The sequence below is a fragment of the Thermothielavioides terrestris genome, chromosome 1, assembly GCF_000226115.1.
Source record: "Thermothielavioides terrestris NRRL 8126 chromosome 1, complete sequence".
Lineage (NCBI taxonomy): Eukaryota > Fungi > Ascomycota > Sordariomycetes > Sordariales > Chaetomiaceae > Thermothielavioides > Thermothielavioides terrestris.
The window spans coordinates 2,613,804-2,641,744 of record NC_016457.1 but is presented as its reverse complement, the minus strand read 5'-3'; the positions used below and the strand labels follow the sequence as shown (position 1 = coordinate 2,641,744).

Genomic DNA, 27,941 nt, shown 5'->3' with positions numbered 1-27,941 from the left:
GGCTAGCTATATCCTAATTACTACCTCGCTTATAAAGATAACTAATAGTATAGGAAAGAGATAGAGGGAGCTCCTTCTATATATCTTATATATAGATCGTATAACTATTAAAGGCTCTTATAAAATATCCCCTTTCTTTCTTACCTATAATTATAAGCCTATTAATCTAGTTAAGTTTAATATTCCTATATAGCAAATTCTTATTTAGGACTCTATCTATACCTAGTTAAAGGAAGAAGGTCCTACGAAGGTCTATACAAAGCTTATTACCCTCTATACCTATATTCTCTAGGAAATAGAGTACAATTATAAGATTACTATTAAATAGGTTGCTATAGCCTATAAAAAGATAGCTAAATACTATAATAAGGCCTATAAACGTAAATTTCGCCTTAAAAATATAGTTATATCTATTAGTAATCTTGTCCTTATTTACAATAATATACATTAGCTAGATATAAGCTTAGTTCAAAAGCTAGAGTACTACTAGTTTAGCCTATTCTATATTTAGATAATCAAAGATTAGGATACTTACTTCCTAGAAACTCTAGACAATATACCTATCTAGACGTTATATCCTCTAAACTATATAAAGAAATTCTTTAAGCTAGATAACGTCTAGCTAGAAGTAGATAGGCTAGCCCTGTTCTATTGTAGAGAGGAGCGCTATAACGGTAGGCACTACAATAAGGTTAGCGACAAAGGCTATAGCAACAAAGAGCAAGATTCTATAAATGCTAGTCACTTAGGAGCTGCCAACAGTGACAATAATTATAGCGAAGGCGTAGATTCTATAAATATATATTACTCGATACTCGCTAACAATAGCGAAGGGGAATATAGCGTCGTCGATAGCACTAGCCTCAACTAGGTAGAGGAAGACTATACTTATATCTTCACTAGCCTAGGTAGCTATGCTAATCACCTAAATAGGCTTCCCTACAATAGCGTTGTAGTTCTAAGTTATAACGAGGTCTATAGTATAAGCGATTACAACGATAGGACACCGAAAGAGGATAGTACAAAGGACGCTACGATTATAATTAAGGAGGAGGTCCTCGAAGAAGAAACCTCTAATTATAGTATAGCGCCTTAAGCTAATAGAACTCGCTTAACTATAAAGGGGGCAAAGAAGGAACGACCTTATTAGGAGCTTATCATTAAAATCCCTTATAGAAAGCTACCTAGTTTTTAATACTAGCCCTCTAGACGTATAGGGATATATATTCTAGAAAGGAGGGAGGGTATAGAAGCTACTACCTCTAATAGTTTCATTAGCGTTTAACTATATTTCCTTCCTAATATCTATTGTTATATTAGCCTCCTACTTACTAGTAATATCTCTATTAGCTATATCTCACTTAGTCTTTGTCCGTCTACTATCTTTCGTTCGTTTTTAGCCTTTAGAACCTTATTCTTTTTCGCTAATACCTAAGTTTTTCTCCTAAGGGGTGACCCTACTTTTAAGGGCTTTATAGTCATTTATACCTTTTTCTTTTTATATCTGCTCTCTAGACAAATAGTTTCTATTATATAGGACTAAGTTTCTTAGAGCTAAAGTCAAAGCTAAAAAAAATCTACGATTAGGCGAGATAAACCACTCTTGGCCTACTTCTTCTAAGTATAGCTTCAACCTAGGATCATTCCTTAGATTATATAGGAGATAGCCCTATAAGATCAAGTCCTAAGCTAGGTGCTTCTAATTATTCCTATAGACGTAAGTCTAGGTATATTCCTTCTCTAACTAGATACAGTTAATACGCTTATTAGCAAAGAGAGGAGTAAGAGAAGTATAGCTATTAAAGGGCTAGGTTATATAGACATCTCCGTCTTCGCTAAAAGGAGTTGTTAAACATTAGTACAACAGTTTATAGCTTTAATAAAGAACTTTGTTGCTATAGGAGTATTAGTCTTCCTCTACCTAAAGGGCGAATATAAAAGGGAAGTGTAGTACTTATTTACAACTCTATACTTAGATTAAGAGAGCCGAAGCTTAGTTTAGACGTATAGTAAGATAGTATATCTAACGCCTAAGCGGTCTACTATTATAGTGCTCTATATACACTGAACAAAGGACTAAAGTATTATAGTACTATTCAATTATATCAACTAGCCTATTGTCGATATAAACTAATCGTTATATCCTATATTGATCTTACTAGTTGCTTAGTAGAACCTACTAGATATATAGTAGTTTAACGTTTAGTTAGAAGATTTTAATTATACTATAGATAGCTTTATATTTAACTAAGATTATAATATACTTATTAGTATAGCATTTATCTTTTAATATTAGTAAATCCCTTATCTTACTTTAAACTACTTAGATATACTTCTAGGCTATAAAAATATTCGTTTTTAGCACTAGCGAAAGATCGATCTAGTAGTTTATAATCCTATATAATAAAGGCCTCTAGTTGTCTACTTTATTAGTGATTTTCTATAAGACATTGTAAGTACACTAGTTGTTCAACATCTTAGTTTTTAAGTTGTAAATTCGTATATAGGAGCTATATACAAATTCGAAAGGGAAGTAGAAGACCTAACTACTAAGAACCTAATCTGCCTAGAGAGACGAAGGCACTAAAATAAAATAGCGAGAAGGTTAGAAGAAGGAAATAGTTCTAAGATAATAAAGAGAAGAGGAAGGCCTTAAGAATTTAAAAGGCGAACGCTCTTTTCTAGCCTATCTCTAGCTAATTAGTAGACACTATAGGCCTTATCTATTTTCTTTTACCTAGATTAGGAAAGAGCTAAGTAGCTCTCCTACCTTTAAAGGCTTACCTACCCCTTTTCTTGATCCTCCTACTAACTCTCTTATAATCAACTATTTCTTTCGCCTTGCCTACTACGCCTTAGATTTTCTTATAATTACTTCAATTGGTCTAGATCTTTCTACCTAGAGAACGACTTTTCTATTGAACTAAATTTTTATATACTATTGTAAACATTACTATAGGTTATTGTAGGATTCCTAATTTCGTAGGGCCTATATAATCTTAGGCTAATATAACTACCGCCCTAGGATAGAAGTAGCTGCTTAGAGAGCTTAAGTTTTATATACTACTAGGTTTATAGAGGTTTGCTAAAGATAGTAATTAAATAAGGTATTACACCTCCTTTATAGGGCAAGAACTAGACTTAAAGATACTAAATTACCTTAGAGAGACTAGTCCTAAGCTTTTTCTATTTCTATAGACCCTAAAGAAGTACCTATAAAATATAATCAACTAGTAACCTAACTAAATTTAGAGCCTTTAGCTTAGTATAAACTCTAAGATTATAAGCTACCTATTCCTAAGCTAGCTAGGGGGAAGGTATATAATAGATCGGTTTTTCGAAATTAGTTTTATAGATATAGGTATTTCACTTCTTAATATAGAAGGTATACTACTTACTAAAAAATAGCTAAAGAGCTAGATAATCCTAAACGTTATATAGTTTTTCTTTCGTCCTTATAAAGACTATCTCTAGTTCTATCTACAACCTATCTTAGATACTAGTCTTAGACTAAAGGAGTTCTACTAGTTTAACCAAAAGGTCATTGCTAACCATTGTCGTTTCTAGGTCTTTCTTTACTTTATTAATAGAAGATACTAGGCTATTATAATCTTCAACTAAGTTATAGGCTAGCTTTACTACTTCGACTCTATACTTAAGAGTATAGAGACGTATACTAATATCTTATTAGAGGTCTAGATTGCCTTTTAGTCTATCTATAAGTTCCTTTAATTGTAGCTATATAAGGAGGTAATTATCTACTATCTTTAATAAAGTATAGGATAGGAGTATAGATAGTTCGCTCTAGAGTTTATATAGGCTTTTCTTCAAAAGCTTTAGCTCTACCTTCTAGACGGACTAATACAATTTAAGATACCTTAGCTCTAACTATATTAGAGAGATAGTAAGAAAGTTGTATAGCGGTATATATTATACTTATAGTTAAGAGCTTATAGGAATGCTTTTAGTACCTTCAAAGATTGCCTACTCTATACTAAGGGAATCCCTTTGTTATAATAGAACGAAGGTAAGACGTATAAGCTCCCTCTAGACCTATTATCTCTAACCTAAGAACCTATATAGCCTACGCTCTTAGAGTACAACGAAAGTAAGATAATCGAAGTCCTCTAAGGTAATAACGTGTTTATACCTAATAAGCTAGATATTCTTAAGCTCGACGACCTGCCTATATATATCTACAACTACTTTAGCGACGTAGAGCTTAGGATCTTAGCTATATACTTAGTAGTATTTAAACAAGCCTAGATCTTTAACTAAAGTAAGAAGGGACTAATCGCTACTATATAGCTAATCCTTATACTCTAATTAAAGTAAAAGATAGCGTACTAAGTATACTACTATAGGATTATAAAGCTTCTACTAAATAGATAGCTAAATAGTAGGCTATCTTTATAAGACTCTATAAGCGACTTTAAACAATAGTTGTAAACTATATTTTTAATACCTAAGGCCGTTCTACCACTTTGACTAAAGGACTAAAATACTACTTTAGGACTATTGGCTATACTAGCGAAGGATCTTAATAATATATCGACTTAGGCGAACGTTAAAGCTAAGATTATAGAGATCACTACAATATAGGCGACTACAGTTCAAAGGCTTGTCGACGCCCCTATAGACAAGTTCAACTAGGAGTACTTCCTTAGAAGTATATAGGTTAAAAAGCTTGGGGCCCTAGTATAGACGGCACTTAGGATAATAATACTTGATCCCTATCTTTAGGAAGAAGAGACGTTTATTTATATACTTATAAGGAGGCTAAACTACTTTAAGATGCTTTACTCGCTAGTATAAAAGCATTTATAAGCTTAGAGTTCACTTATATTATCTAGCTATATATCGCCCTTAGTATAGTACTATAATAAACGCCTTTATAAAGAACCTACTAAGCCTAAGTAGCTACTTCGCCTACTACTATACAACCTATATAATCGCGCCTTTGCCTATAAGTATAAGTATCTAATATAGTAGTAAGGATAGGACGTATATATTAAAGAAGTAGAGGAGTACGAAAGACGGTATAATCAACTACTATAGCTAGCTAGACCTTTATAAGCTAAGAGAGCTATATATAGAGAATAGCTTAAGGAGCAACAACGATAAGAAGCGTATACTAGAGAGCTTTTAAAGTACAAGCTTGCCTATAGGAGTATATAGCAAGCTCGAAAAGGAAATATAAATTAGGGTAATGGACTACCTAAATATAGGGACCTAGTTTTTCTATTCGTTTTAGTACATTATATTCGTTGCTAAGGGATCTAGCCCTCTAATTATATATATTTAAGTAGGCTAAGCCCATCTTCTTTGTTATTAAGTAAGATATTAAGCAATTGTAAATATACGTTCGTTAGCACTACGTTGATAGTTCTTTTTCTTCTAGGAGGGCTACTAAGCCTCTCCTTTTGTTGTTCTACCTCTATCTAGACGATAGGCATTCGAGCTATTAAGCTCTGACTATATTCTTATTGTCTTTTATCTTTCTGCTATATCCTACTGTCAGGAGCGGGGGCTCCCAGAAGGAAGGGGGTATACGTTGAAGTGACGGAGTACGAGCAAGGCACAAGCAGAGCACGCGCTACAGGGTAGCTACAGGTAGGGGGGTTGCGGGTGGTTGCATTGAACGCTGGCCTCTCCCACTGCCTGTGGGTTCCATCCTCCTTATTTCTCCCATCCTGGCCCTCGATCTTCCTCCGCATCGGCCAGCCTCCATTCCTGAGCTCGCAGATCCTTTCCTGGGCCATCCTGTGGCGCCTGCATAGCTCCCTGAGTGCGCCCAATCCGCTCTGCTGCCGACCCAATGTCTCAGTTCCCCGCACTTGCTCAGCCTGATGCCCCGCACTTCGCTCAGCTCTGTGCCCCTCCGATCGCTCCTCCGGGTGGCTCGCGTGATCTGGGCTACTGACGTGCGCCCTGGTGGCGCACGCAGATGACCTGCGTGGTGCCCTGTGGTTGGCCAGGCTGCGCCGGGTGCCGGATGCAGGGCGAGGTGGTCGGGCCGAGGGTTGTGCCAGGTGCCGAGGCGCGTTCCGAGGGCTGTGCCGGGTGCCGAGGCGGGTCCCGCGGGTTAGGGTGGCTCCGGGGCATGACAGGGCCCTCCTCCTTCAAGGTCCCTGACCCCAGGGACTGCCGTGCCGTAGCCTGAGGGGCGCAGTGGTCGCGCCTCGGGGTCGTAGCCTTGCATGCCCGGCGGCGGACTGCGTAACGGTAGTTCGGGTGGCGCATGCGCGGCTTACGATCTTGCCGCACGCGTGGTTCCTGTCAGTCGCGCTTCGGCCCGCGGCCTAGCCTGCCGGCGGCAGATCGCGTAGCGGTAGTTCGGGTGGCGCATGCGCGGCTTGCGATCTTCCTGCATGCGCGGCCTCCATCGATCCAACTGCTCCTCCGCATGCGCGATCCAGGGCGGCCCAGATGGAAGTGGCCTGTTCAGATCTGGGGCCGCCTATTCAGGGCCTATTCAGGCCCGAAACAGGAAGGCAACAATAGAGCTGAATAGAACTGAATAGAAGGTGTGCATGTTTGGGGTGACGGCAGGAAAGAAAAAGGGGTAAGGAGCGCACACTATGCGCGTCCCAAGCGCCTTCGCTGCGCACATGGAAAAGGGGAATTGAAACTTCTGCCAGAACATTGCGATGCAAGAAACACAGGATTTTGAGCCCTCCAAGCTTGGACCACCTTACCGAGTATATCTTCTGGGCTCGCGGCTCCCAGCCTTCCTTTCCTCCTTTTCTTCCTTCGCGCCATCTTCGTAAGTGCCCAGCCCACCTAAGTGCCCAGCCCACCACGACGACAATGCGATACTGGCCCGCGATTGCGATCGCGCGCGTGCCCTCTGCTTCCTCCTAACGCTCCCTCTGATCGCGCGCGCATGGCTGACTTCTTCGCTCTGCAGATGATTCGTTTTTTTTTTGGCGCTTCCGCCCTCGCCTCTCCTCGGTAGGTCGCCCCGCGATGGTTCGGTCGATTGGCAGGATGGCTCTCGATCGACAGGATGGCTCTGGCGATTCCAGCGTGCGAGGGCCGCGTGGCTGGCGAACTCGCTGCGCGGCCGGCGGGAAGAATGCAATGGTGCGCTGACAATGTGGCAGATTCAAATAACTCATTCATTTCCGGCCGCGCCTCGTGAGTGACCTTCAACGCTGAGATGTCGATGGATGGAGCAGGGCGGACGCTGCTGACACGCTGGGTAGAAGCAATCATGTCAAAGTTGTTCTCGAGCCTGGGCTTCCGGCCCATCAACGCGGCGCCTGAAGAGCGCCCTGCTGGCGAGGCGGAGTCGCCCGCCGACGACGCGCCCGCGGCTCCCGCGGAGCGTGCGTCTGGCGCGGCGGCTGCGCCCGCCAACGACGACGAGAAGGAGGAGAAGAAGGAGGAGGACGAGGACGAAGAGATGGAGGAATCCGAGCCTCCGACTCCGCGCAAGGGCGGCTTCGGCCGCAAGAGAAGGGCGGTACGTAGAGAGGGCGCAGATGGGGAGCAACGCGATCGCTGACAGTGCGGCAGTCCAGTGACCTTGACTCGACGCCCAAGAAGAGAGTCCCTGCGGGCGCTGCCCGCATCATTCCGTAAGTGCAGAGAGCGCAACCGAAGCGTGTCGGAGGCGCGGGCTGTGCGTGTGCTGACAATGGTAGCTGCCGCCGTTGTGTGGCCAAGTTTTTCGACAGTGGTGGCGCCCCCGTCTGCCACCATCAAGCCGGTGCGTGTCTGCGTGTAGGTTGCGTGTTCGTTGCGTCTGACATGCTCGTAGGTTCCGGTTCGCGCTGCGTCGAGTGTGCGCAAAATAACCATACTTGCCCGGCTGTGAGTTGCCCTCCTCCTTCAAAGGCGCTGACCTCAGCGCCTTGAAGCCGAAACCTGCGTTTTCGTTGCGTGTGCGTTGCGCTGTTGCTGATCCCTCTGAAAAAATGAAGATTCATCCTACTGCCCTCGCCGCAGTTTGCGGCTTTATCGAAGCCCTCGACAAGAGGGACCACCCCGCCGCCGATGAAAAGGTAAGTTTTCAAGTGTCTCCCCTGCGTGCGCGATGCGTGTACTGAGCGCGTTCTAGCCGGCTGCGCTTGTCCAGGGCGTCGTCGACGCGCTTGCGGTGGCCCGCGAGGCCATCAGCGGTGCCCCGGTCGCCCCCACCGCCCGCTCCGAGAACTTCTCGGAGCAGTGGGGGGAGGTGCGGAAGGCGGAGGGCGTGCTGAAGAGGCGCCTCCGGCGCTTCGTCGGCGCGCCCGCGCCGCTCCCACCTCCTCCCCCTCCTCCTAGCACTACGCTGGAGGAGGTGGTGGAGAGGCTGGCCAAGCTGGAGGAGCAGCAGAAGCGTGTGGAGGGGGTGGTGGTAAGTCTGCGAGTCCGTTGCGTCCACGAAGCGTGTGTGTGGCTAACAATCAAAGAATGAAATTTTGGTGGTGGTGAAGAGCTGGGGTCCGCCGCCGGAGGAGGGTGAGGAGGGGGAGGGGGGTAGCGAGGAGGGCGCTGATGACGCGCAGGTGGCCGAGTTCGTGACGGAGTCGATCCAGGGCTTGGAGAAGGACTTGGCGATGTAGGGGGTGGCTGTTGGGTGGGTGGGTGGTTCTTGCGTTGTTTTTTTCTTTTTTCCTTTTCTTTTCTTTTTTCCTCAATTGAAGCGCCGCTTGGCGCCCTCGTTGCGTTCCCGCCGCTCATCGCCTGCGCCTGTGCTCATCTTGAATGCGTGCTTCGTAAGCGCGCAGTAAAGGCCCGTCATCAATATGCCTGCGCGGCTCCCAGGTGTTCTCCTCTGGCGGGTAGTTCTTCCACTTGATGAGGAAATACCTGTCGAGAGGTGGCCCTGCATGATCAAGAATGGCTTCGACCTCCCAATGCTGCTCCTGCGCAACGACCTGCACGCGATCGCGGTACGCGAGCGCTTCCTGCAGGTTGCCGTTGAACGGCTCGAGCATCGCAACAGAGAAAACAGGGTGGAACTTGAACGCAGGCGGGAGATCCAAGCGATACGCCATCTTCTTGCTGCCCACATCAGCGATGATTTTGAACGGCCCGAGATACTTATCTGCGAGTTTGCTGCTCGGGCGCCGCTGGCGAATGTGCCTTGAATCAACCCAAACCCACTGGCCAACTCTGAAGGTCATGGGCGTGCGCTTGCGGTTGTACCACTTCGCATAACCTTCGTTGGCTTGCACCAGGGCCTCGCGGATTCTTTCCCGATCCTTGGCGAGCTTCCTAGCACGCTCCTCCGCAGCGGGAACGTTGCTCGAGCTGTTCGCAAGCGGGTCTGCCGGATCGCGCGGGTGGTAGCCGTAAAGGAGGTATGCCGGGGTCGCCTTCGTAGCCGAATGCACTGAGGTGTTGTAAGTGTGTTCGGCCAGAGCCAACTTCTGCGCCCAGTCATGCTGCTCCCACGCGCAGTAAGTGCGCAGGTAATGCTCCAACGCCTGATTCTGCCTCTCTGTCTGGCCGTCAGTCTGAGGATGGTACGCAGTGCTCAGCTTTTGCGTGACATCCAAGAGGTCGCAGAGTGCGCGCCAAAACCCGCTTGTAAACAAGCTCCCGCGGTCGGAAACAATGGTCTGCGGCAGGCCGAAGGGTCGGTAGACGTAATCGAAGAAGAGGTGGGCAAAGGCGCCAGCCTGGAGCTGCTTGTGCGTTGCGATGTAGAGGGCGTACTTGGTAAACTTGTCGACGATGACGAGGACGGCGTCGCAGGGTTTGTGCGTGCGGGGGTCGATGGAGGTGGGCAGGCCAGTGACGAAGTCGACCGTGATATCCTGCCACGGGCGCTCAGGAACCGGCAGCGCTGCGAGCTCGCCGTAAGGGCGGTGGGTTCTCGCTTTCGTGCGGCCGCATGTGACGCATTCCACCACATGTTGATCGATCTCCCTGCGCATGTCCGGCCAGTAGTAGTAGCGCATCAGGCGCTCGCGAGTCTTCCTGATGCCGCCATGGCCACCTGTTGCAGCGTTGTGGTAGCGCGCCAAAAGCGTGTGCCGCAGGGCCGCAGGCACATAGATCCTGCCGCTGTAACGCAGGATGCCATCGTCTCCGAGCTTCCACTGCCTGCGCATGCGAGCCGTCTTCCAAGCGCCCTCAGTCACCCAGGGATCGACTTCCTGTGCCTGGATTAGTTGCTGCTCAAAAGGCCAGCCTTCGTCCTCCACCGGCTTCCTAGCAGCGGCAGCGACGTACGGGCGGTGATCAGGCGCACGCACGCCGCCAGCCAGACTGCTGCGGGCCGTCTGGTCCGAGGGGGGTCGCCGCCCAGGCCCCGGGTGGCCAGGTTCCCTTGCGTGTGTTTCCTGGGCCTCCGGGGAGCCACGCTCCAGCGGCGGTTTACCAGGTCCATCTGGGCCGCGGGTGGCACTTCCGTCCAAGCCGTGGTTGACCAGTGGAAAAGCGTCATCCAGGCGAGGCCTCTGCGCCGCCGCCTCTCCCTCGTCCCCAGCCGTGGGCTCACGGTGACGCTTGCCGCTACCCACGCGCTGCGAGACCTCCCGATGGCCCTCCTCGAGGCGCACATCAGGCGCAACACTCTCATCAAACTCCCGCTCACGCAGCTCATACGCATCCTCCAACTCTCTGAGGCCCATACTGGGTCTCGGCCGCACAGCCAGAGTGACAACCCCAACCGTAGAGCGGTGCCCTGGCACATGGTCCTTTCCCGCAGCAATACGCTCCTCCAGGAGCCGTAGCAGCGGGTTCTCGGCGCCCTCGTCGCTGGGGCCTTCTGCCAGGTCTGGTCTTCGAGAGAGTCCGTCAGCAGGGTTCTGCGGGCCGGGGCGATACTTAATGACGAAGTCAAATTCTGCGAGCTCATCGCTCCAGCGCAGCTGCCGCGCAGAGGGCCGCTTCTTCGTCTTCATGTACTCGAGGTTTAGGTGGTCAGTGAGGGCGATGACGGTGGTCTGCGAGTACAGGAGGTAATGCCGCCAGGCACGAAAGGCGTCGACGAGCGCAAGCAGCTCCCCATCACCGGTGCCGTAGCGCGTTTCTTCGGGGCTGAGTTTGCGGGAGCGGAACGCAACAGGGTGCCACTGGCCCTCGAACAGTTGGGAGAGGACCGCGCCGATGGCGAACTTCGAAGCATCTGCCTCAACGCGGGTCGGAAGGCTGGGATCGAAATGGCGCAGGACGGGCGCTTCCTGGAATCTGCGCTGTAGCTCGTGGAACGCATCGATCGCATCATGTGTCATCTCAAAGGTGCGATTGCCTCGGAGTAGGTCGGTCAGGGGGGCGCAGATCTTCGAGTAGTTGCGAATGAACCTGCGGTAGAAGCCAGTGAACCCAAGGAACACCTGGATGTCGTGAGCGCTGCGAGGTAGCGGCCACTGCGCAATGGCTTCAACGCGCGATGGTTCCATCTTGATGCCCTCCGGGGTGACAATGAACCCGAGGAATTCGACTTCGCGCACATGGAACCGGCACTTGGGAAGGTTGACGTAGAGGTCGGCTTTTCGCAACCGTTCCAAAACTTCGCGCACATGCCGCTCGTGCTCAGCTTCGTCGTTGCTAAAGATCAGTATGTCATCCAAATACACGATGCAGGTGACATCAACAAGGCCAGAGAGGGCATGGTTGATGTAAGTCTGGAAGGTTGCGGGTGCGTTAGCCAGGCCCATCGGCATCACAACAAACTCGAAGTGGCCGTAACGCGTGCGAAAGGCGGTCTTCCACTCGTCGCCCTCGCGCAGCCGGATCCGATAGTACGCATCCTTCAAATCGAGCTTGGTGTAGATCTTCGCGGAAGACAGGCGATCGAGGATCTCGCCGATCAGAGGAATGGGAGCGCGGTTCTTGCGGGTGATGTGATTGAGCGCACGATAGTCGACAACGAGGCGCAATTCGCCTCCCTTCTTCGGAACGAACAGAATGGGCGCGCCTGCGGGACTGGTGGAAGGTCGGATCCACTGCTTCTCCAGAGCCTCCGCGAGCCACTTGCGCAGGGTTTCCAATTCCTTCTCGCTGAGAGGGTAGATCGGCCCCCATGGCGCAGTCGCACCGTCTTCGAGATCGATGCGGTGCTCAAGCGCAGTGTGGCGAGGCAGGGGAGGTCGATCCGCAGTGGAGAAGAGGTCTCGGTAGGCCTCATACACTTCCGGGAGCTCGGGAGTAGCAGGTTGCAAGCCAACGGTGGGCGAGTCTTCTTCGGCTGGGTCGTCTGGGTTGGCTGGGTCGGGCGGTTCGGCTGGGTCGGTGACTGGCACAAGCGCGGCAACAAGGAAAGCATTATCGCTCCAATCCTGCTTGGGCTCAACTTGCAAGCCAAGGTGGCGCTTCGAGTTCGGGTAAGTCCAAGTCTTTTCGTGGTAGTTGAAGAATGGCTCGGCCATCTCCATCCAAGTCTGGCCCAAGAGGATTGTGAATGGCTCGATATCTGCGACCACGAAGCGCAGCAGGCAGGTCTGGGAGTATCCAAGGTGGTCGGTGATGCGAACATGCAGGGGGCACACGCCGTACGTCAGAACAGGCACATTGCCAACAGCGGCAAATCCAGGGCACTGAATGAACTTGGTCAACTGCGAGTGCTCAGCTAGAAAGCTGCGACTGATCATGTTGTAATCCGACCCAGTATCTAGCATTGCTACCGCAGGCTTCCAATTCTTATCCAAGCGCACGAGGACAGTGCTCTCGATCCGAGACGACCTGGGCCCCCCGAGTTCCTAGGCGGCGTTGGCGCTGCGGTCGCGCCCGAGCGGAGCAAGGTTCGGGTTATTCTGGGCGTTCGGGTTCAGAGGCTCCGGGCAACGAACAGCGGTGTGACCTGTACGCCCGCAACGACGGCAGATGGCCTTGGGGCAGAATGTGGAGATGTGGCCAACTTCGTTGCAGGTGTAGCAAACTGGGCGCGACTTGGGCGCAGCAGCGGGTGCCGTGGCAGCATCTGGGGCGGGTTGCTGGGGTGCGGGCTGCGCAGGAGGAAGCTGGGTGGGCGCAGCCGCAGGCGGAACAGGCTGAACAGGCGGGGCAGAAGGCGGGGCAGGCTGGGCAGGAGGGCGGTTCTCGGGGCAGTTGGCGTAGCGATGGCCCTCCCTGCCGCAGGTGAAGCATCGAACGGGGCGCTGGAAGGGCGCGGGCGGGACGTTAACAGGGCGCGGCGGCTGCGGAGCCGTGGGGGCGTTGTTTGACGAGCGAGGGCGATAGCGAGAGGTGCCGGCAATGCGCTGACTATGCTCGATACGGCGGGCGAAGCTCACGAGCTGCTGGAACGTAGCGGGTAACTGGGGGGAGCAGTTGAGGATGAAGCTGATCTCTGGGCGGAACTTCGGCAGGAGGGTGACTATGCGGGTGGGTTCATCCCACTTCGAAGGCATGTCGGCGATTACGCTGGTGAACCGTTCAACGAACTCCGGGACGGTCTCGTCTTCGCGCTGTGCGAGGCGCTCAAGCTCCGAGGCCGCACTGAAGGCGCGCGAATCGGGATCAGATAGTTCGTTTTGAAGGAACGCAACGAACTCGCCCCAGGTGATGGCCGAGAGACGAAAGTTAGGATCGGCCTCCTGCTCCTGGACATACTTCACCCAGGCGTTCTTGGGCGGGCCTCGGAGGCAGCTTGCCGCGTACGCAACGCAGTCGCTACCATCGAGCGAGTAGCCCATGAGCTGGAAGTTGGTGCGGCAGTCGTACAGGAAGGCCCGAAGCGAAGAAGCATCCTTGCCGCTGTACGTGGGGTGGTTCAAGCCAGCGGCACGCCAGAGGGGAGCTCCCGCAGCGCTGGGAAGGATCGGCGAGGGCGCAATAGGAGCGCTGAACTCAGGATTGGCAGCGGGCGGAGGGGCATCGATGGCAACAGACGCGGCCACAGGTGCGGCCACAGGTGCGGGCGCAGGCGCAGCGGCCACGGGCGCAGCCTCAGGCGCGGCAACAGGCGCAGGAGCAGGTGCAGGAGCGGGTGCGGGCGCAGGCGCGGCAACAGATGCAGCCGGCACGGTGGTATTGGCGGTCTGGGCGGCAAGAGGGTCGGAATTCGAAGAGGTGGCGCCCTCGGCAACATGCGCAAGCTGGGCATTCTGGCGCAGGAGCTGCGCATGCTGAGCTCGCAGTTGGAGGATAGCTTGACGGCGGCGCTCGAGAGCGATCTCAGCGCTCAGACGGCGCTCTTCCTCAGCAAGGTCGCGCTCCTGGGTGGAGAGCAGGGGGTCGATAGGCGCTGCACGGGAGCCGTTCAGATCAATCTGGGCGTGCTGGGAGCTCTCGCCCATGGTGGCGTCAGGCGCAGGCGGTGCGGAGAGGGTGTACGAAGAGGTCGGATCGGTGGAAAGTGCCTGAGATTGCGAGGGTGCAGGGCTCTGCTCGAGCGCAGCGCGGGCGCGGGTCTGGGCCATGGCTCGTCTCCGCCGGTTCAACTCCCTGAGGTGGGATAAGAGCGTTCAACTTGTCAGGAGCGGGGGCTCCCAGAAGGAAGGGGGTATACGTTGAAGTGACGGAGTACGAGCAAGGCACAAGCAGAGCACGCGCTACAGGGTAGCTACAGGTAGGGGGGTTGCGGGTGGTTGCATTGAACGCTGGCCTCTCCCACTGCCTGTGGGTTCCATCCTCCTTATTTCTCCCATCCTGGCCCTCGATCTTCCTCCGCATCGGCCAGCCTCCATTCCTGAGCTCGCAGATCCTTTCCTGGGCCATCCTGTGGCGCCTGCATAGCTCCCTGAGTGCGCCCAATCCGCTCTGCTGCCGACCCAATGTCTCAGTTCCCCGCACTTGCTCAGCCTGATGCCCCGCACTTCGCTCAGCTCTGTGCCCCTCCGATCGCTCCTCCGGGTGGCTCGCGTGATCTGGGCTACTGACGTGCGCCCTGGTGGCGCACGCAGATGACCTGCGTGGTGCCCTGTGGTTGGCCAGGCTGCGCCGGGTGCCGGATGCAGGGCGAGGTGGTCGGGCCGAGGGTTGTGCCAGGTGCCGAGGCGCGTTCCGAGGGCTGTGCCGGGTGCCGAGGCGGGTCCCGCGGGTTAGGGTGGCTCCGGGGCATGACACCTACTAGATACGCCTAAGCTATATATTTTCCTCTTAGGAGATATCCTTCCTACTATTTGATATATACTATCTTTATCCGTCTAGAGGGATACTACATTCCTTTGGGAGCTATCTTGCGCGCCTGGTCCTAGGTGTGGTAGAGTAGGTTGGTGTAGAGGTTTTGCACTATTTCAATATATAAAAATAGGCTTATTGGAATCGCCTGTCAATAGCGATCTTCAGACAGTAGTTGCTTTCGTAATACGATTCGTAGTAGTTGAGATATTTGCGAGTAATCAAGTTGGATTTTCAGAGCTCCTTGTAACAGGAGTCTTCGAGTGCTACTGGTGAGATGCCTCAAACAGAGGAGTACAACAGTACCACAGCAGTGACCAGGGCGAGTAATTGCAGTCTCCAAGGCGACACTGTCTGAATACGTCTCCTATTGTGATCAGAGGCTGATCCTTAGAGGATCAGGAATCTTTCTCCGCCTCGGTGGGCGACTGCCCACCCTTTTAGCTATGGTTCCCAGGCTCCGAGCACATGCGTCATGTCGCACGTCATAGATACAAGCTTCTGGGTTCCAGGTGCTCACTCCGTCTTGGAACTGTGCCGGCTCCTACTCGACAGCGGTTCGCGCACGTGCCGTGACACTCCTATATAAAAGTGTGTATAAACTTGGCTAGATCCGGAATTTTACTCTTAGACCTCTTTCAAAGGCGTTCTCTATAAAAAGTGGGCCAGGTTCTAGAATGGGCTAGCGGACAGTGTTATATACAAACTAGTATGGCATTACGTCTTGGTAGGCCTGGGCACGGACCACCCCCGGCCGTAGGCCGGGAAAACAGAGAACGCAATGAAAGAGGTCTGAGGGCTGAGATAAGCAGGGCCCCTCTTTTAGAGAATGATGTAAGGCCGGACCTCCATATGCATGTGTGCACTACCTTACATAAGCTGCGGAAGTACTCCGTACGTAATACCGTATCTCAATTTAACTTTTACTGTCTATGGACCTCAGTGTGACCACCCCACTTTCTTGCGGCCGATGCGACGCGCTCATCTGGTCTTCGCTGGCTGAATCTGGCAATCAAGTAAACAGTCGCCTTCAACGAACAAGCCACGACGGCGCCGCAGCAGGCCCGGTAGACTGCCTCAACACAACAGACCAGCCCACAGACACGTAGATTGACGATCGCCACGGAACTAGTATCGTCCCTGACTGCAGTCTACAATTCACCATGATCAGCTGGGCGCTAAAGCGCAACTCGGACAGCGCGCGCGACGCGCCCGCGTCAGGTGCGCTTGCGCCCACGTCTTCGCTACCTGGCTGTTGGGCATTGGACTCTGACAGCTGCAGATGATACCACTCAAATTGACCTCCCCGACACGCCGGCTCCTGTATTTGCCGTCCGCGCATTGCGGTCTGCGTTGTTCGGCACCCCCGCGCCCAGAGACCGCCGGCCTGCGTCGAAGACCACGGACGACACAACAACCCAGCAGAAACCCAATCTAGCACAACCTACGGCGAAGTCGCCGGTGAAAACGACGGGGATACTCCTCACACCCGGCACCGGCACAGCGCGTCGGAAGCGTGTCTCGTTCGATCAAGACGTGAAGCAAGGCTCCGGCGGGGCAGCGAAAGCGAGCACCTCCGGTTTACCGGACGAGTGCCCCGGCAAGTTCCCCAGTCCATGGATCGAACGCGGCCAGGATGGTGGAACGGCTCGACCGAAGACTAGACTGCAGCAGGCCATGGAGAACTCGCGGAAAGGCAACGCGAAGGAGACCGGGAAGGCGGACGAGAAGGACTCGGCTTCCGCGGCCGGAGAGCCCGAGGACGTATGGGAGGAAGTGGATGACAACTCGGAATTTGAAGCGGACATGGATATCACCATCGATCTCAACGAACCACACTCCCGCTCCGGCAAATACTGGAAGTCGTACTTCGAGACTTACCACCGCGACGCTAAGGTTGAGATGGAGAAGCTTGTCAAGTACAAGCATCTCGCCAAGTCTTACGCGAAGATGAAGGATGCCGAGGCAGTCGAGCTGAGCCAAAAACTCAAGGCAGAGCAGGAGAAGGTCAAGGCGATGGAGCAGAAAGTAGCCGAGCTGACCCGCCAGGCAGCATCGACTGCCAGGAAAAAGGGAGAAGATGGCGACCCCGTCTTGATGGACGAGCTCGATAAACAAACGGCCCTTGCGGCGGAATACAAGAAGAAAGTGGAGGAGCTAGAATCCCTGCTCCAGAAAAATATCGACGAAGCAGGCGACGGACACCAACGGCAACAGCGAACAGCGTCCCCTCGGACACAGCGAACCCTAATGGAAGCGCAGCGGGAATTGAGGCGCGCGAGGTCACAGATTCGCGAGCTTGACAAGCTCCAAGAGGAACGAGACCGACTGAGCTCGGAGCTGAAATATGCCGAGCAGCGCGCGAGCAAGCTTGCCGAGGAGAACCGCAAACTCACTAGTGAACTGTCTCAGACCGCTGCGCGGGTCCGGGACCTGGAACAGAAGCTGGGGGACTCCAAGGGTCTCTACGAAAAGTTGAAGGACGATGCCAAAGCTCGGTATCTCGAAGCCCAGCAGGTTCTGGAAAAGAAGAACGAGAAGATTTTGGAACTCGAAGAGGAGATCGAATCACTCAGGAGAGTCGGAACCGAGCCAAGGCGGCCGAGTCGATCTACCCGGGCAAAGAGCTTTGACGAAAAGGGCAGCGCACTCAAATCCCTGGAACAAGTAGACAACGGGACGGCGCAGCGGCGCAAAGAGCTCGAGGAAATGAAGCTGGACTCCAGCCGAGACAGTCTGACCGCCGCAGCAAACCGAGCTCAGACCAGGCAGAGGGAGAAGCGCGGCGCAGAGGTCAGCAGGCGTGCATCTTTTGAGGACAGGACGCTTGCGCAATCCCGAGCTCTTAGGGAGAGGCTCGAGGCCGAGTCTGGCACCAAAGCGCTGCCTGCCTCCGGCGTCTTCGGCGAGCGCGGGAACCTGCAAGACAGCCAGAGTTCGGCGTCGAGCGGGCGATCCGCCCACCTCCGCGACGATCCACCGCATCGCACCCGGACCGACCGGCTGTCACGGGCGACTCGGGAAGTGACCTCAGCGGAAAAGCCGACGCTCGATGCACTCATCGCGGAGACGCGCGAGAGGCGCGCCAGAGCAACGTCCTCGGAGCGTCAGCAGCAGGCGAAGAAGCTGCCGACACGGCCGCTCTCGCGGGAGGCCGCGAGATCACCGGACGGCGATCTCGCACAAGGCGACCACGCACACGTCGCCGCCGGCACAGATGGCCAGACTAGCGCTGTTTGGAGTACTATGAGCGCTTCACGGGCTGCTCTCCCCGCGCACCGCAAGGCGGCCGCCATTGCCCGGCTTCAGCGCAAGAAGGCGGAGCGGGCGATGCAGCTGAAACTCCTGCGGGACAAGGAGAACTCGGATCCGTGATGAGCAGCGCCTGTTTTTTTCTTACGGCGTTGGTCAATGTTGGGTTACTGTGGGCAGAGCATTTGTTGCATATCTGTTTTCTCCCCGGTGGGGCGGGGCGAGGGCGCATCATCATGGTTACTTGGGACCGGGCATGGTGTTGGAATATGATTTCTTACCAAGTACAAGTACGCTTGGGTCGGTCGGGTTGGAGTTCGGGATGTGGTCTCCGGGATTGAGTGTTGTAGGAAGGAAGAGCATTGTGGTACTGTACTGCGTATTTGATGGTCAACTACGAGAACGTAATGAAGGGCACCGGGGGAGATAAGCTTATCAGCAACTCGATCACTCACGAGGGGCACTCAATCCTCAATCTTCAACTGAGTTGAGTGAGCATGCGAGCACTGACTCAAATAGGAAAAAAATGGACACCTCAGATGAACCAGAGCCGTGCAACGCCAGCGAGCTAGAAGATGAAATCGCCGACCTAGAGCGTCGACTGTCAAAAGCTAAGGCCTGGCGCCGCCAACTCGCGGCCGACTCCCGCGCTTCACCACCACCCGCCGGCAGTCACCAGCCTCCGTCGAGTTAGTCTCAGCCCTTCAGTATAAGCGGGCCTGCGCCTCGTGAATACTACAAACCGGCTGCTAACGCCCTAACCAGGCCCCCTTCGCACCGCCCTCCCCTCATCAACGCACTTCCTCCTCCTCCTCTCCGACTCGGCCCTTCCCCTCGGCAGCTTCGCCTTCTCCTCCGGCCTGGAAAGCTACCTGGCCCACCACACCAAGACCCAGAACCAGTCCCAGACCCCTAATCAGCAACAACCATCCTTCGCCGCCTTCCTCCCGCTCTCCCTCTCCTCCTACGCGGCCACGGCCCTGCCCTTCGCGCTGGCCGCCCACCGCGACCCCTCGCCGGCCCGCCTCGCCGCGCTCGACGACCTGCTCGATGCCAGCCTCCCGTGCGCCGTCGGCCGCCGCGCGTCCGTCGCCCAGGGCCGCGCCCTGCTGTCCATCTGGGAGCGGTCGTTCGCCGGGGTGGTAGAGGGAAGTGGAAGTGGAAGTGGAAATGGAAATGGAGGTGGGAACGGGGCTGCGGATGCGCTGAGGGAGTTCGCGGCGCTGCTGAGGAGTTCGGCGAGTTCGAATTCGAATGCGGCGGTGACAACGACAGCGACAATGACAACAGGTGTAAGTTCCAGCCGCCGCGGTGGTGGCCGTGGCAGCGGCAGGATGGGCGGCGCAGGGGATGAGGAACCCGAGCCCGAGCCCGAACCCGAACCGCCGGCGGTCGCGGCACATCTGGCGCCGCTGTTCGGCGCCGTGTGCGCGCTGGTCGGGCTGAGCCTGGAGCAGACCGCGTACGTGTTCATGCTGGGACACGTCAAGGCGCTGGTGTCGGCGGCGGTGCGGGCCGGCGTGTTCGGGCCGTACCAGGCGCAGAAGACGCTGGCGAGCGGGACGGTGCAGGGGCTGATTACCGCCGTGATCGAGAGGGAGTGGGAGACGCCGGTGGAGGAGGCGGGGCAGAACGTGCCGGTCATGGATCTGTGGGTGGGCAGGCATGAGGTGTTATATTCGAGAATATTTAACAGCTGAATGATGTCGAGCTGGTCTATTCGGTGGTATCTCAACGTTGTACATACATGTACATACAGAACCCGGGCTTTACCACTTGGGGCCGGCCCAGGACGACGTTCCCTCCTTCTAATCGCTGTCGTCGCTGTCATACGCTACTAATGGCCCAGATGGGGGCGTCGCCTTTGGTTTTGAGGCGACAGCCACCTGGGCTGTCTGCAGAGCGGCCAGGGTGCTGCTCGAGAGGATCCCCCCTGCCTGGGGCTGGTCCTGCTCCTGGGCAGGCGCCTCCGCCGTCTGAGCTTCCCCAGCTTCAATCATCAGCCGCTGCTCGTGCTCAAGCGCATAACCCTCTCGGCCTCTAGGGTTAACCGCGTTTGGCCCCCGCGCAAAGTGCACCGCATCGGGTGCCTCGTACCCCTCGAGGCCGTAACTGCTTTCCAGCTTGCGCCGTTTCCGAGCCTCGGGGTCCTTGCCCTCAATCTCGGCAACAAACTCGGCCGGCAATGCCTTCCGGATGGCCTCGGCAGCCTGCTCCTCGATTCGTCTCGCCTCCCGTTTCTGCGCCATCGGGTTCGGATCGGCCGTCGCCCAGCGAACGTTCAGGATCTCGTTATGGTCAAGAGATCTGCAACTCGAGTTAGCCAAGCACTTTCAGGTCAGCGCCTGCGCTCAAACCTACTGATGAGCCATCGCCTCCTTCGCAAACTGCGCATTCGCCTCGTTCGTGTACGTCACAAAGGCGACACCCCGGTTATTGAGCACGCGAATGCGCTCGATCTGCCCCCACTCGGCGAAGTGCCGCGCCACTATCTCTTCGATATCGTCCGTCACATGGATTCTGCCGATGTAGATCGTGCGGTTCTGGCGGGTGAAACTACCGACACCGCCCATATCGTCGCGGTAGTCGCTAAACTTGTCGCGCCCGAAGCAGTCGACATTGGGGTTGAAGATGTCGTGAATGCCCGGCAAGCGGTGTAGATACTCGCAGTCCTGGCCTTTGGGGCTACACTCGCGCGCGCACGGAAAACTGTCAGCAAGCTCCAGCATGAAGTTGATGGCGGGGACCCAACGTACCATATCCCCCTGGCAAAAAACAAGCAGAAATATGACCCGGGCCTGGAGTCGGCGCGCGTGTACCCCGAGTCCAGAGCGACATTGCATCTTCCCTTGGCGTGCGTCTGCGACAGGTATTTGTCCTCGCGGTCTCCGCCCGCCCACTTGTTGTACCAGATGTTGAATACTGTGCCAGTCTGCGGCGGTGGTTCCGACTTGACGAGGGCTGGATCGATCTGCGGACGCGCCGGGCGCTTTTTCCGCCGAATGATCTTCTTGACCTTTTTCTCTGTTGGGGGCGCAACCTCCTGGCTCGTGGTTGCGAGCGCGAGCTCTTGCGCCTCGCCGGGAACCTCGATAGCCGTGTCTGGCCTGACCTCGACTTCTGCCATCCTGTATTGCAAGGGGATTCTCCTCCAGTCTTCTCTCGAATCGTTCGCGTGGGGGGAACTGCAGGGTGGGGATATTGACGGTGTGAAGTGGCGACGACGGGTTTCTTGACAGAGGGCTGTTTGCGATGATGCTGCGACTAACTACAGCTCGGACTTTCTGGCGGCCGGGGTAACGTTAACTGAACCTTGGCGGCTCCACACTTGGGTCTTGGCATGGCATGGGCTTGAAGGCGGTGAATGTCCTACGCTGAGTGCCCCGCGCCCCCCCCGAAATTCTGCCGCCTTCACAACGTGGGGTTCAATGCTCCCAATTAGATTAGCATCCAGCTGCCGTCCAAGTCGCTCAACCCGACAACTCTGTTGCTTGGAGATTTGTCTTGTTTTCCTCATTTTTTTTTTATCTCACACGATTGAAAGAGATTCACGTGGCACCTAGCACACCAACAATTCAAAATGGTGAACATAACGGACAAGATCAAGAAGTAAGACTTGGCCGCTGAGGCGTATCGATATGTCGATGCTTGGGCTGACCAGCGGCAGGATTGAGGAGGAGATGAGGAGGACTCAAAGTTTGCTCCACCGTGTTATAGTTCCGGATCAGTGTCTTTGGACTGACACATAGTGCAGAGAATAAGGCAACCGGTACGTGGTCGACCCCTGCTTGAACCCGGACGATCTGATTGAGCCTTGTTGCTGATGCCTCCGGCCAGAATATCATCTGGGTCTCCTAAAGGGGTGAGTAAGGGCTTAGCGCTCCCTCTGAATGCCGCATCCTGAATAATGGTAGAAAGCTTGCGCGGCTCCGTGCCCAACTCTTAGAACCAGGGCCGGGCTCGGGCGGTGGTGGCGGCACCGGTTTTGATGTGAGCAAAAGCGGCGATGCCCGGATAGCACTAGTCGGTTTCCCCTCGGTGGGCAAGTCGACTTTCTTGTCCAAGGTCACGAAAACGAAGTCCGAGGTCGCCTCGTATGCGTTCACAACACTCACTGCCATTCCTGGCGTTCTCGAGTACGGTGGCGCCGAAATTCAGCTGCTCGACTTGCCGGGAATCATCGAAGGTGCCGCAGAAGGCAAGGGCAGAGGGCGGCAGGTTATCTCGGCGGCAAAGACCAGCGATCTCATTCTCATGGTCCTCGACGCGACCAAGAGTGCTGAGCAGAGGGCACTGTTGGAAGCCGAGCTAGAAGCTGTAGGCATTCGGCTGAACCGCGAACCTCCGTACGTCTGAGCCCCTGAGAATCTGGGAACAACCCTCGGCGCGCCATCCTCTCTGACAAAGCTACAACAGAAACATCTATCTCAAGCCAAAAAAGGCAGGCGGCATGAAAATCACCTTCCAGTCCCCGCCCAAAGGCCTCGACGAGAAGATGATCATGAACATCCTGCGCGACTACAAGCTTCTGAACTGCGAAGTGCTCGTCCGCGACGAAAACTGCACCGTCGACGACTTGATCGATGTCATCATGAAGGACCACCGCAAGTACATCAAGTGCCTGTACGTCTACAACAAGATTGACAGCGTGTCGCTCGACTATCTCGACAAACTGGCCCGCGAGCCGCACACGGTGGTCATGAGCTGCGAGCTGGACCTGGGCATCCAGGACGTCATCGACCGGTGCTGGAAGGAGCTGAACCTGATACGGATATACACGAAGCGCAAGGGTGTCGATCCGGACTTCAACGAGGCGCTGATCGTCCGGAACAACAGCACCATCGAGGACGTGTGCGACCGCATCCACAGGTCGCTCAAGGACACGTTCAAGTACGCGCTGGTCTGGGGCGCGAGCGCGAGGCATATCCCGCAGCGGGTAGGGCTAGGCCATGTTGTGGCGGACGAGGACGTGGTTTACATTGTCAGCGGGTGGAAGGCGTAGTCTTTGCGAATAGAAGAGACCATTGGGCGCCGGTCACGACTTGCGGCGGTGCTTTGGCGTGCATCAGGAGTCCCCGTAATAGCGTGTTCTGCATTCTTTGTGTACATGTCTGTGCGTGCCTCGTGCCTCGTCATAACCAGTCGTTATCAGCCCTCACCCTTTACCCTTGGCAATACAAAGAGCCCCCTATTGGCATCGCCACAACACAGAAATCAACGCAAAGAGACGTGATTGCCCAAACGCCCAATCCCAGCCCAGCCAACCCTTCCCTTCCCTCCCTCTCCCAACAGACCACGCATCGCTCTACGTGGAAGCAGGAAACAAAAATACAAGATGGTAGAACCGAACCACAGACCGCCGCCAAAGCACAGGTATCATAAGACAGGCAGGCTCATATCCGTAACCCAGTCGAACAGAGGTATGGAGGGCGAGCACGCTCAGTTGGCGAAGGGGTTGTTTTCAGCCTTGTTCCCGAGCGCGGCCGCACCGCTGGCACCGCTCCCGGCCCCGAGTTTCTTAGCCGAGGCCTGGGCAAAGAGCGACTTCGGCTTGACCCTGCAAAACAGCAAGCACCTTGTTAGCCAGCACCCCCTTGTGCCGAGCTCACCGTGTGTGGTGGAGAGGAGGAAGAGAGGCGGCGAGGGTAGGCGAGGGTCGGCGAGGGGAGGAGGAGGGGCTCAACGTACTTGCCGACCTGCTTGTTGCGGAAGGCGCTCAGCTTGGCGGTGCAGGGGCTCATGATGTTGTCCGAGGGGGAGATGTACGTCTTGTTCCTGGGCGGAGGGTGCGACAGAAGGAAGAGTCAGCATGCTGGCTCGTGGCAGTCTCTTTTCGCTTGGCAGCGGAGGTACCTAGGCAGGCCAGGTATGGGGTGAGGTAGGCGGGCAACAACGTACTCGCCCTGCTGCATCTTAGACTGGAAGACCTGGCGGTGGTACTCCATGCTCATAACGTCGGGCTTGGCATCCGCCTTGGTCTCGGTGCCAGCTGAGGGCTGCTGGGCCGGCATCGACGTGTTCACGTCTCTGGCCGCGAGGACGTTGGAGGACATTGTGGTCGCCTTTCCTGGTCTCGTTCTGAGTCTAGGCTCGATCTCGTGCGCAACGCGATGGCAGTGCGCGGGTGGGATGCAAAGAAGCAAGCAGGTCCAACAGCAAGAAGTCGTGGGTTGGCTATCGTGCTAAGCGCCAAGTGCCGAGGCTTGTGTGCTTGCAGGAGCAACCGGAGTGAAGTCACGAGGAGGGGTGGTTTAGACTTAAATTGACTGCAGGAATGCTGGATTCAGTGCCTTGTGCAAAAAAAAAGGTCAACACACTTCCCGTTCAGGCACCATTGGCCGGGCAACGGCATAATTAACCACCTGATAGTCAAATGTTCTGGACCCACATGTCCCAAACACCCTGTCAGCTAGCTTCCTTTTTGATTCCCAGAAATGGAACCTTTGACCCCAGCAACCTCAATCGAGTGAGTCAACGTGGACAAGGAAAGCTTGAAGTGCTCAAACAGCGCAACGTTAAGAGCTGCGTTAAGTTTACACCATAACAACCAGGTAACCAGGTCGGGCATGCCGGAAATGGAGCAACCTAGAGATTGGACCGCTTGATGTTGGACCCAATCTCGGAGCGCGTCGCGCCGTACTGCTTCATGAGCTGCTCAGTCTTTGCCTTCTGCGCAGCAATCTTCGCCGCGACCGCCTTGCCGCGCCGGTTCTCATTCCTGCCCATCTGCTGCAGGTGCACCTCGTCGGGTCCGTCGGCAAGTCTCAGCGTCCGGATCCCTGCCCACATGTTGGCCAGCGGGGTATCCTGGCTTACGCCCGCTCCACCAAAGGACTGCACCGCACGGTCAATGACGGTCAGCGCAGTCTGCGGGACAAGCACCTTGGCCTGGGCAATTTCCGTGAGGGCGGCCTTGGGCCCTTGCTCATCCATCTTGATGGCGGCGTTGAGCACGATCAGGCGCGCTGCGTCGATCTCAATGCGCGACTTGGCGACCCACTCCAGGATGACGCCGTGCTCGCGCAGCTGCTTGCCGAAAGTCGTCTTCTTGGGGTCGTTGATGCGCATGAGCATCCACTCCAGCGCCCGCTCGGCCGCGCCAATCGTCCGCATCGCGTGGTGGATCCGGCCGGGGCCCAGCCGGCCTTGGATGATCTCGAAGCCGCGGCCCTCACCGAGCACCAGATTGCTCGCTGGCACGCGGACGTTGTGAAAGCTGATGTGGCCGTGGCCATGCGGCGCGTCATCGTAGCCGTAGACCGAGAGCATGCGGTGAATGGTGATGCCTTCGGTGTCGGCCGGCACGATGATCACCGACTGCTGTCGGTAGGGGTCCTTGTTCTGAGGGTCGGTCTTGCCCATGACGATGTACACCTTACACCGCGGATCGCCAGCACCGCTTGACCACCATTTCTGCGAACTAAGTCAGGTACGTGGCGAGGAAGCTCCGGGGACAATCTCGGAATCAAACCTGCCCGTTCAAGACGTAATGGTCCCCGTCCCTCTCAATCTTCATCTCAATGTTGCGAGCATCGGACGAAGCAATCTGCGGCTCTGTCATCAGGAAGGCCGAGCGGATCTCGCCTTCCATCAGCGGCTTCAGCCACTTGGCCTTTTGCGCCTCGTTGCCGTACTTGGCCAGCACTTCCATGTTGCCCGTGTCCGGGGCGGCGCAGTTGACCGCCTCGGGGGCTACCCTCGACTTGCCCAACCACTCGGCCATCAGGCCATACTCAAGGTTCGTGAAGCCCGGCGACTCCTTGTAGTGGCCCTTGGGCAGGAACATGTTCCACAAACCCAGAGAACGGGCCTTCTTCTTGAGATCCTCGAGGATTGGCGGGTGCGAGTTCCACCTCGCGTCGCCAACGCCAATCTGGGCCTCAAAGACGGCATCGGCACTGGACGTACATCAGACCCCAAGGATCTTGAACGGCTGGAAGAGGCGAGCTTTGGCTTACGGGATACAGTCCTCCTCGACGAATTTGGCCACAGTGTCCAACGCCTTCTTAGCCCGCTCGCTCACCCGATCGCGGACCTGCAAGCAAGCAAGATAGGTCTCAATTAGCGGATGACTGAAAGCCAATGCGGGGTCACACATGGAAGCACCTACAGCAATTGGGATCTGAGCCGACATCTTTGATGCTCTCTTGTGTGAAGCGCTAGGTTCAGGTGATGGAGTGTAGTTCGGGTATAATTCTAGATTAAGGGAAGTTTACTTCGGAGTAGACAGTGTACGGAGCACCCGTGTGAAGGAAAATGTAGAGACTCCGTTGAAGTCGAATCAATGGTTTAAGATGCCTTTAACAACAAGCGAGGTTCAAGCTCCCATTCGGTACGCTCTACCCTGTATGCCGAGGTCCGTCCCGGCTTTAGTGGGGCGAGCTGGGCGGAGTGCCAAGCTTCTGGTGGGTTCAGTGGCTGACCAAAACGCGGAGGTGGCTCGACCAAGCCCCCGGCCCGGGGACTCGAGGCCGGCGGACGGGAGCAGCGAGTGCGCAAAGTCACCTACACCATTTACGGCTAGCAGCGGCTTGCGGAAGTTTCCCTGGTTGGTTTCGCGCGAGGTGGCTGTCTTCAGGGGAGGGAACGGCATGAAGGCCTGCAAGGGTTGATAGAGTCTGGGAGCCACAGATGCTTTGCTACAGGCACCTATCTAGGTGCCTGCGTAGGTGAGTCAAAACCAAATGAGGAACGGCTGCCAGCTCGTCAGCAGATCGCCTCACAGAGCGACGAGAGATCGATGCGTGACCTAGGTAGGCACCTGGTGCGGTCCGCTTGGCCAGAAGCAGAATGGGCAATGGAATAGCCCCATGCGAGTAACCGCCGCAATCAGGTGGTTGCAGTAGGATGCATACGTCCTATATTTATCAATCCCTCAGATGCGTCTGTCTGCGAGGATGCATCTATGCCCAGGTCCGGCCTTGACCCGGCCTCTGTATTAAGATTCTGGGAGCAGGCCCATGGGCGGCGGATCAAGCGATCCGCACGGCCCATAACTGGGACGACCGTGCCGTCTCAACCGCCAACGTTCTAAGACGGTAGTAGGAACATGAGCACAGTTTCCAAACTGATCTCTGGGAAATAAGTGTCAGCGATCCGCCTGCCGCAGGCTTCAAGATTTTCTCAATAGTATCGTCGTCAGCCCTACACGTCATTGAAGACGTCAGCTGTCAGCCGCTCCCGTTCTCATGCCCACGACAGGCTGCACACGCAACCAAGGAGAGGTTGACGTGGGGCGGAACAAGGTGGGGCGAGGGTCCGTCACATCGGGGATTCAGCGCACCAGGCTGTCACGTAACCTTCAATATTACGCACGAGTAAGCCAAGTAGTACACGAGAGGTTGGCTCTAGCTTCCTTACCACTGGGTAGGGCAAAAACTCACGCAGTTGGGCGAGCTTCATGGTCGTCGTACTTCGAAGGATAGTTCTGATGTTGCGACAGAGAGTCAAGGCTTGCTCAGACATGAACTTCCATGACTGTCGGCTGCCTCAAGCCGCTTCATCTGTAATTTCATTGTAAGTTGGCGCCTAAGGTAACGTAACGTACTCAGGTAGGATCTCGTGTGTGCTTGGTATATTACCTTGCAGGCTGTCGATGTGACGGTGTCGGTGGCGTGTCGCAGGACGCCGTCCCGATAGGCAGGGAGCTTGCAGCGATCTCCCACACCTCAGCCGCCCACCGGGGG

At 54.7% G+C, this 27,941-nt stretch overlaps 10 protein-coding genes across 10 annotated transcripts; 3 read left to right on the top strand and 7 right to left on the bottom strand.

The window, feature by feature from the left end:
• Positions 1–5,425: 5,425 nt before the first annotated feature.
• On the bottom strand, positions 5,426–6,513 carry THITE_2107663 (uncharacterized protein). The gene has a single exon (XM_003649176.1). It carries the CDS (start codon positions 6,103–6,105, stop codon positions 5,917–5,919), a length of 189 nt encoding a protein of 62 aa, XP_003649224.1. The 5' UTR covers positions 6,106–6,513; the 3' UTR covers positions 5,426–5,916.
• Positions 6,514–6,649: 136 nt separating this feature from the next.
• THITE_2107661 (uncharacterized protein) lies at positions 6,650–8,123 on the top strand. The gene is made up of 2 exons (XM_003649175.1): positions 6,650–7,468; positions 7,522–8,123. The coding sequence occupies exons 1-2, from the start codon at positions 7,217–7,219 to the stop codon at positions 7,585–7,587; spliced, it is 318 nt and encodes a 105-aa protein (XP_003649223.1). The 5' UTR covers positions 6,650–7,216; the 3' UTR covers positions 7,588–8,123.
• A 1,772-nt stretch (positions 8,124–9,895) lies between these two features.
• THITE_112631 (uncharacterized protein) lies at positions 9,896–10,571 on the bottom strand (the record flags this gene model as incomplete). Its single annotated transcript, XM_003649174.1, has 2 exons — positions 9,896–9,934; positions 9,990–10,571. 2 exons carry the CDS (start codon positions 10,569–10,571, stop codon positions 9,896–9,898), a joined length of 621 nt encoding a protein of 206 aa, XP_003649222.1.
• A 2,690-nt stretch (positions 10,572–13,261) lies between these two features.
• On the bottom strand, positions 13,262–14,475 carry THITE_165551 (uncharacterized protein; the record flags this gene model as incomplete). Its single annotated transcript, XM_003649173.1, has 1 exon — positions 13,262–14,475. A coding segment is annotated over exon 1 (1,042 nt), but the record flags the coding sequence as incomplete, so codon positions are not given.
• A 218-nt stretch (positions 14,476–14,693) lies between these two features.
• On the bottom strand, positions 14,694–14,956 carry THITE_2107655 (uncharacterized protein). The gene has a single exon (XM_003649172.1). The coding sequence runs from the start codon at positions 14,942–14,944 to the stop codon at positions 14,756–14,758; it is 189 nt and encodes a 62-aa protein (XP_003649220.1). The 5' UTR covers positions 14,945–14,956; the 3' UTR covers positions 14,694–14,755.
• Positions 14,957–16,050: 1,094 nt separating this feature from the next.
• On the top strand, positions 16,051–18,378 carry THITE_2152964 (uncharacterized protein; the record flags this gene model as incomplete). The annotated part of the gene is made up of 4 exons (XM_003649171.1): positions 16,051–16,224; positions 16,286–16,349; positions 16,380–17,031; positions 17,179–18,378. Exons 1-4 carry the CDS (start codon positions 16,167–16,169, stop codon positions 18,376–18,378), a joined length of 1,974 nt encoding a protein of 657 aa, XP_003649219.1. The 5' UTR covers positions 16,051–16,166.
• Positions 18,379–19,649: 1,271 nt separating this feature from the next.
• On the bottom strand, positions 19,650–21,551 carry THITE_2107652 (uncharacterized protein). The gene is made up of 4 exons (XM_003649170.1): positions 21,012–21,551; positions 20,617–20,940; positions 20,003–20,562; positions 19,650–19,904 (listed from the first exon to the last, which is right to left on the bottom strand). Exons 1-3 carry the CDS (start codon positions 21,380–21,382, stop codon positions 20,064–20,066), a joined length of 1,194 nt encoding a protein of 397 aa, XP_003649218.1. The 5' UTR covers positions 21,383–21,551; the 3' UTR covers positions 19,650–19,904; positions 20,003–20,063.
• Positions 21,552–21,835: 284 nt separating this feature from the next.
• Positions 21,836–23,257, top strand: THITE_2039294 (uncharacterized protein; the record flags this gene model as incomplete). Its single annotated transcript, XM_003649169.1, has 6 exons — positions 21,836–21,864; positions 21,923–21,951; positions 22,010–22,024; positions 22,093–22,117; positions 22,170–22,601; positions 22,672–23,257. The coding sequence occupies 6 exons, from the start codon at positions 21,836–21,838 to the stop codon at positions 23,255–23,257; spliced, it is 1,116 nt and encodes a 371-aa protein (XP_003649217.1).
• A 127-nt stretch (positions 23,258–23,384) lies between these two features.
• On the bottom strand, positions 23,385–24,640 carry THITE_2107646 (uncharacterized protein). The gene is made up of 3 exons (XM_003649168.1): positions 24,154–24,640; positions 23,944–24,030; positions 23,385–23,812 (listed from the first exon to the last, which is right to left on the bottom strand). Exons 1-3 carry the CDS (start codon positions 24,306–24,308, stop codon positions 23,695–23,697), a joined length of 360 nt encoding a protein of 119 aa, XP_003649216.1. The 5' UTR covers positions 24,309–24,640; the 3' UTR covers positions 23,385–23,694.
• Positions 24,641–26,718, bottom strand: THITE_2107643 (uncharacterized protein). Its single transcript, XM_003649167.1, has 3 exons — positions 26,214–26,718; positions 25,727–26,153; positions 24,641–25,668 (listed from the first exon to the last, which is right to left on the bottom strand). Exons 1-3 carry the CDS (start codon positions 26,387–26,389, stop codon positions 24,841–24,843), a joined length of 1,431 nt encoding a protein of 476 aa, XP_003649215.1. The 5' UTR covers positions 26,390–26,718; the 3' UTR covers positions 24,641–24,840.
• Positions 26,719–27,941: the final 1,223 nt, after the last annotated feature.

What these genes read in the sequence shown, in the direction of transcription:
- THITE_2107663 (XM_003649176.1), bottom strand. Translation starts at nt 6,105, where the DNA reads ATGCCCCGGAGCCACCCTAACCCGCGGGACCCGCCTCGGCACCCGGCA.
- THITE_2107661 (XM_003649175.1), top strand. Translation starts at nt 7,217, where the DNA reads ATGTCAAAGTTGTTCTCGAGCCTGGGCTTCCGGCCCATCAACGCGGCG. An exon ending in TCGGCCGCAAGAGAAGGGCG is followed by an intron (nt 7,469 to 7,521) that starts GTACGTAGAGAG and finishes ACAGTGCGGCAG; the next exon opens with TCCAGTGACCTTGACTCGAC.
- THITE_2107655 (XM_003649172.1), bottom strand. Translation starts at nt 14,944, where the DNA reads ATGCCCCGGAGCCACCCTAACCCGCGGGACCCGCCTCGGCACCCGGCA.
- THITE_2107652 (XM_003649170.1), bottom strand. Translation starts at nt 21,382, where the DNA reads ATGGCAGAAGTCGAGGTCAGGCCAGACACGGCTATCGAGGTTCCCGGC. An exon ending in TTTTTTGCCAGGGGGATATG is followed by an intron (nt 20,941 to 21,011) that starts GTACGTTGGGTC and finishes GCGCGAGTGTAG; the next exon opens with CCCCAAAGGCCAGGACTGCG. An exon ending in AAGGAGGCGATGGCTCATCA is followed by an intron (nt 20,563 to 20,616) that starts GTAGGTTTGAGC and finishes CTCGAGTTGCAG; the next exon opens with ATCTCTTGACCATAACGAGA.
- THITE_2107646 (XM_003649168.1), bottom strand. Translation starts at nt 24,308, where the DNA reads ATGTCCTCCAACGTCCTCGCGGCCAGAGACGTGAACACGTCGATGCCG. An exon ending in TCTAAGATGCAGCAGGGCGA is followed by an intron (nt 24,031 to 24,153) that starts GTACGTTGTTGC and finishes CCCTCCGCCCAG; the next exon opens with GAACAAGACGTACATCTCCC. An exon ending in CGCAACAAGCAGGTCGGCAA is followed by an intron (nt 23,813 to 23,943) that starts GTACGTTGAGCC and finishes GCTGTTTTGCAG; the next exon opens with GGTCAAGCCGAAGTCGCTCT.
- THITE_2107643 (XM_003649167.1), bottom strand. Translation starts at nt 26,389, where the DNA reads ATGTCGGCTCAGATCCCAATTGCTGTAGGTGCTTCCATGTGTGACCCC. An exon ending in GTCGAGGAGGACTGTATCCC is followed by an intron (nt 26,154 to 26,213) that starts GTAAGCCAAAGC and finishes ATGTACGTCCAG; the next exon opens with TGCCGATGCCGTCTTTGAGG. An exon ending in ATTACGTCTTGAACGGGCAG is followed by an intron (nt 25,669 to 25,726) that starts GTTTGATTCCGA and finishes CTTAGTTCGCAG; the next exon opens with AAATGGTGGTCAAGCGGTGC.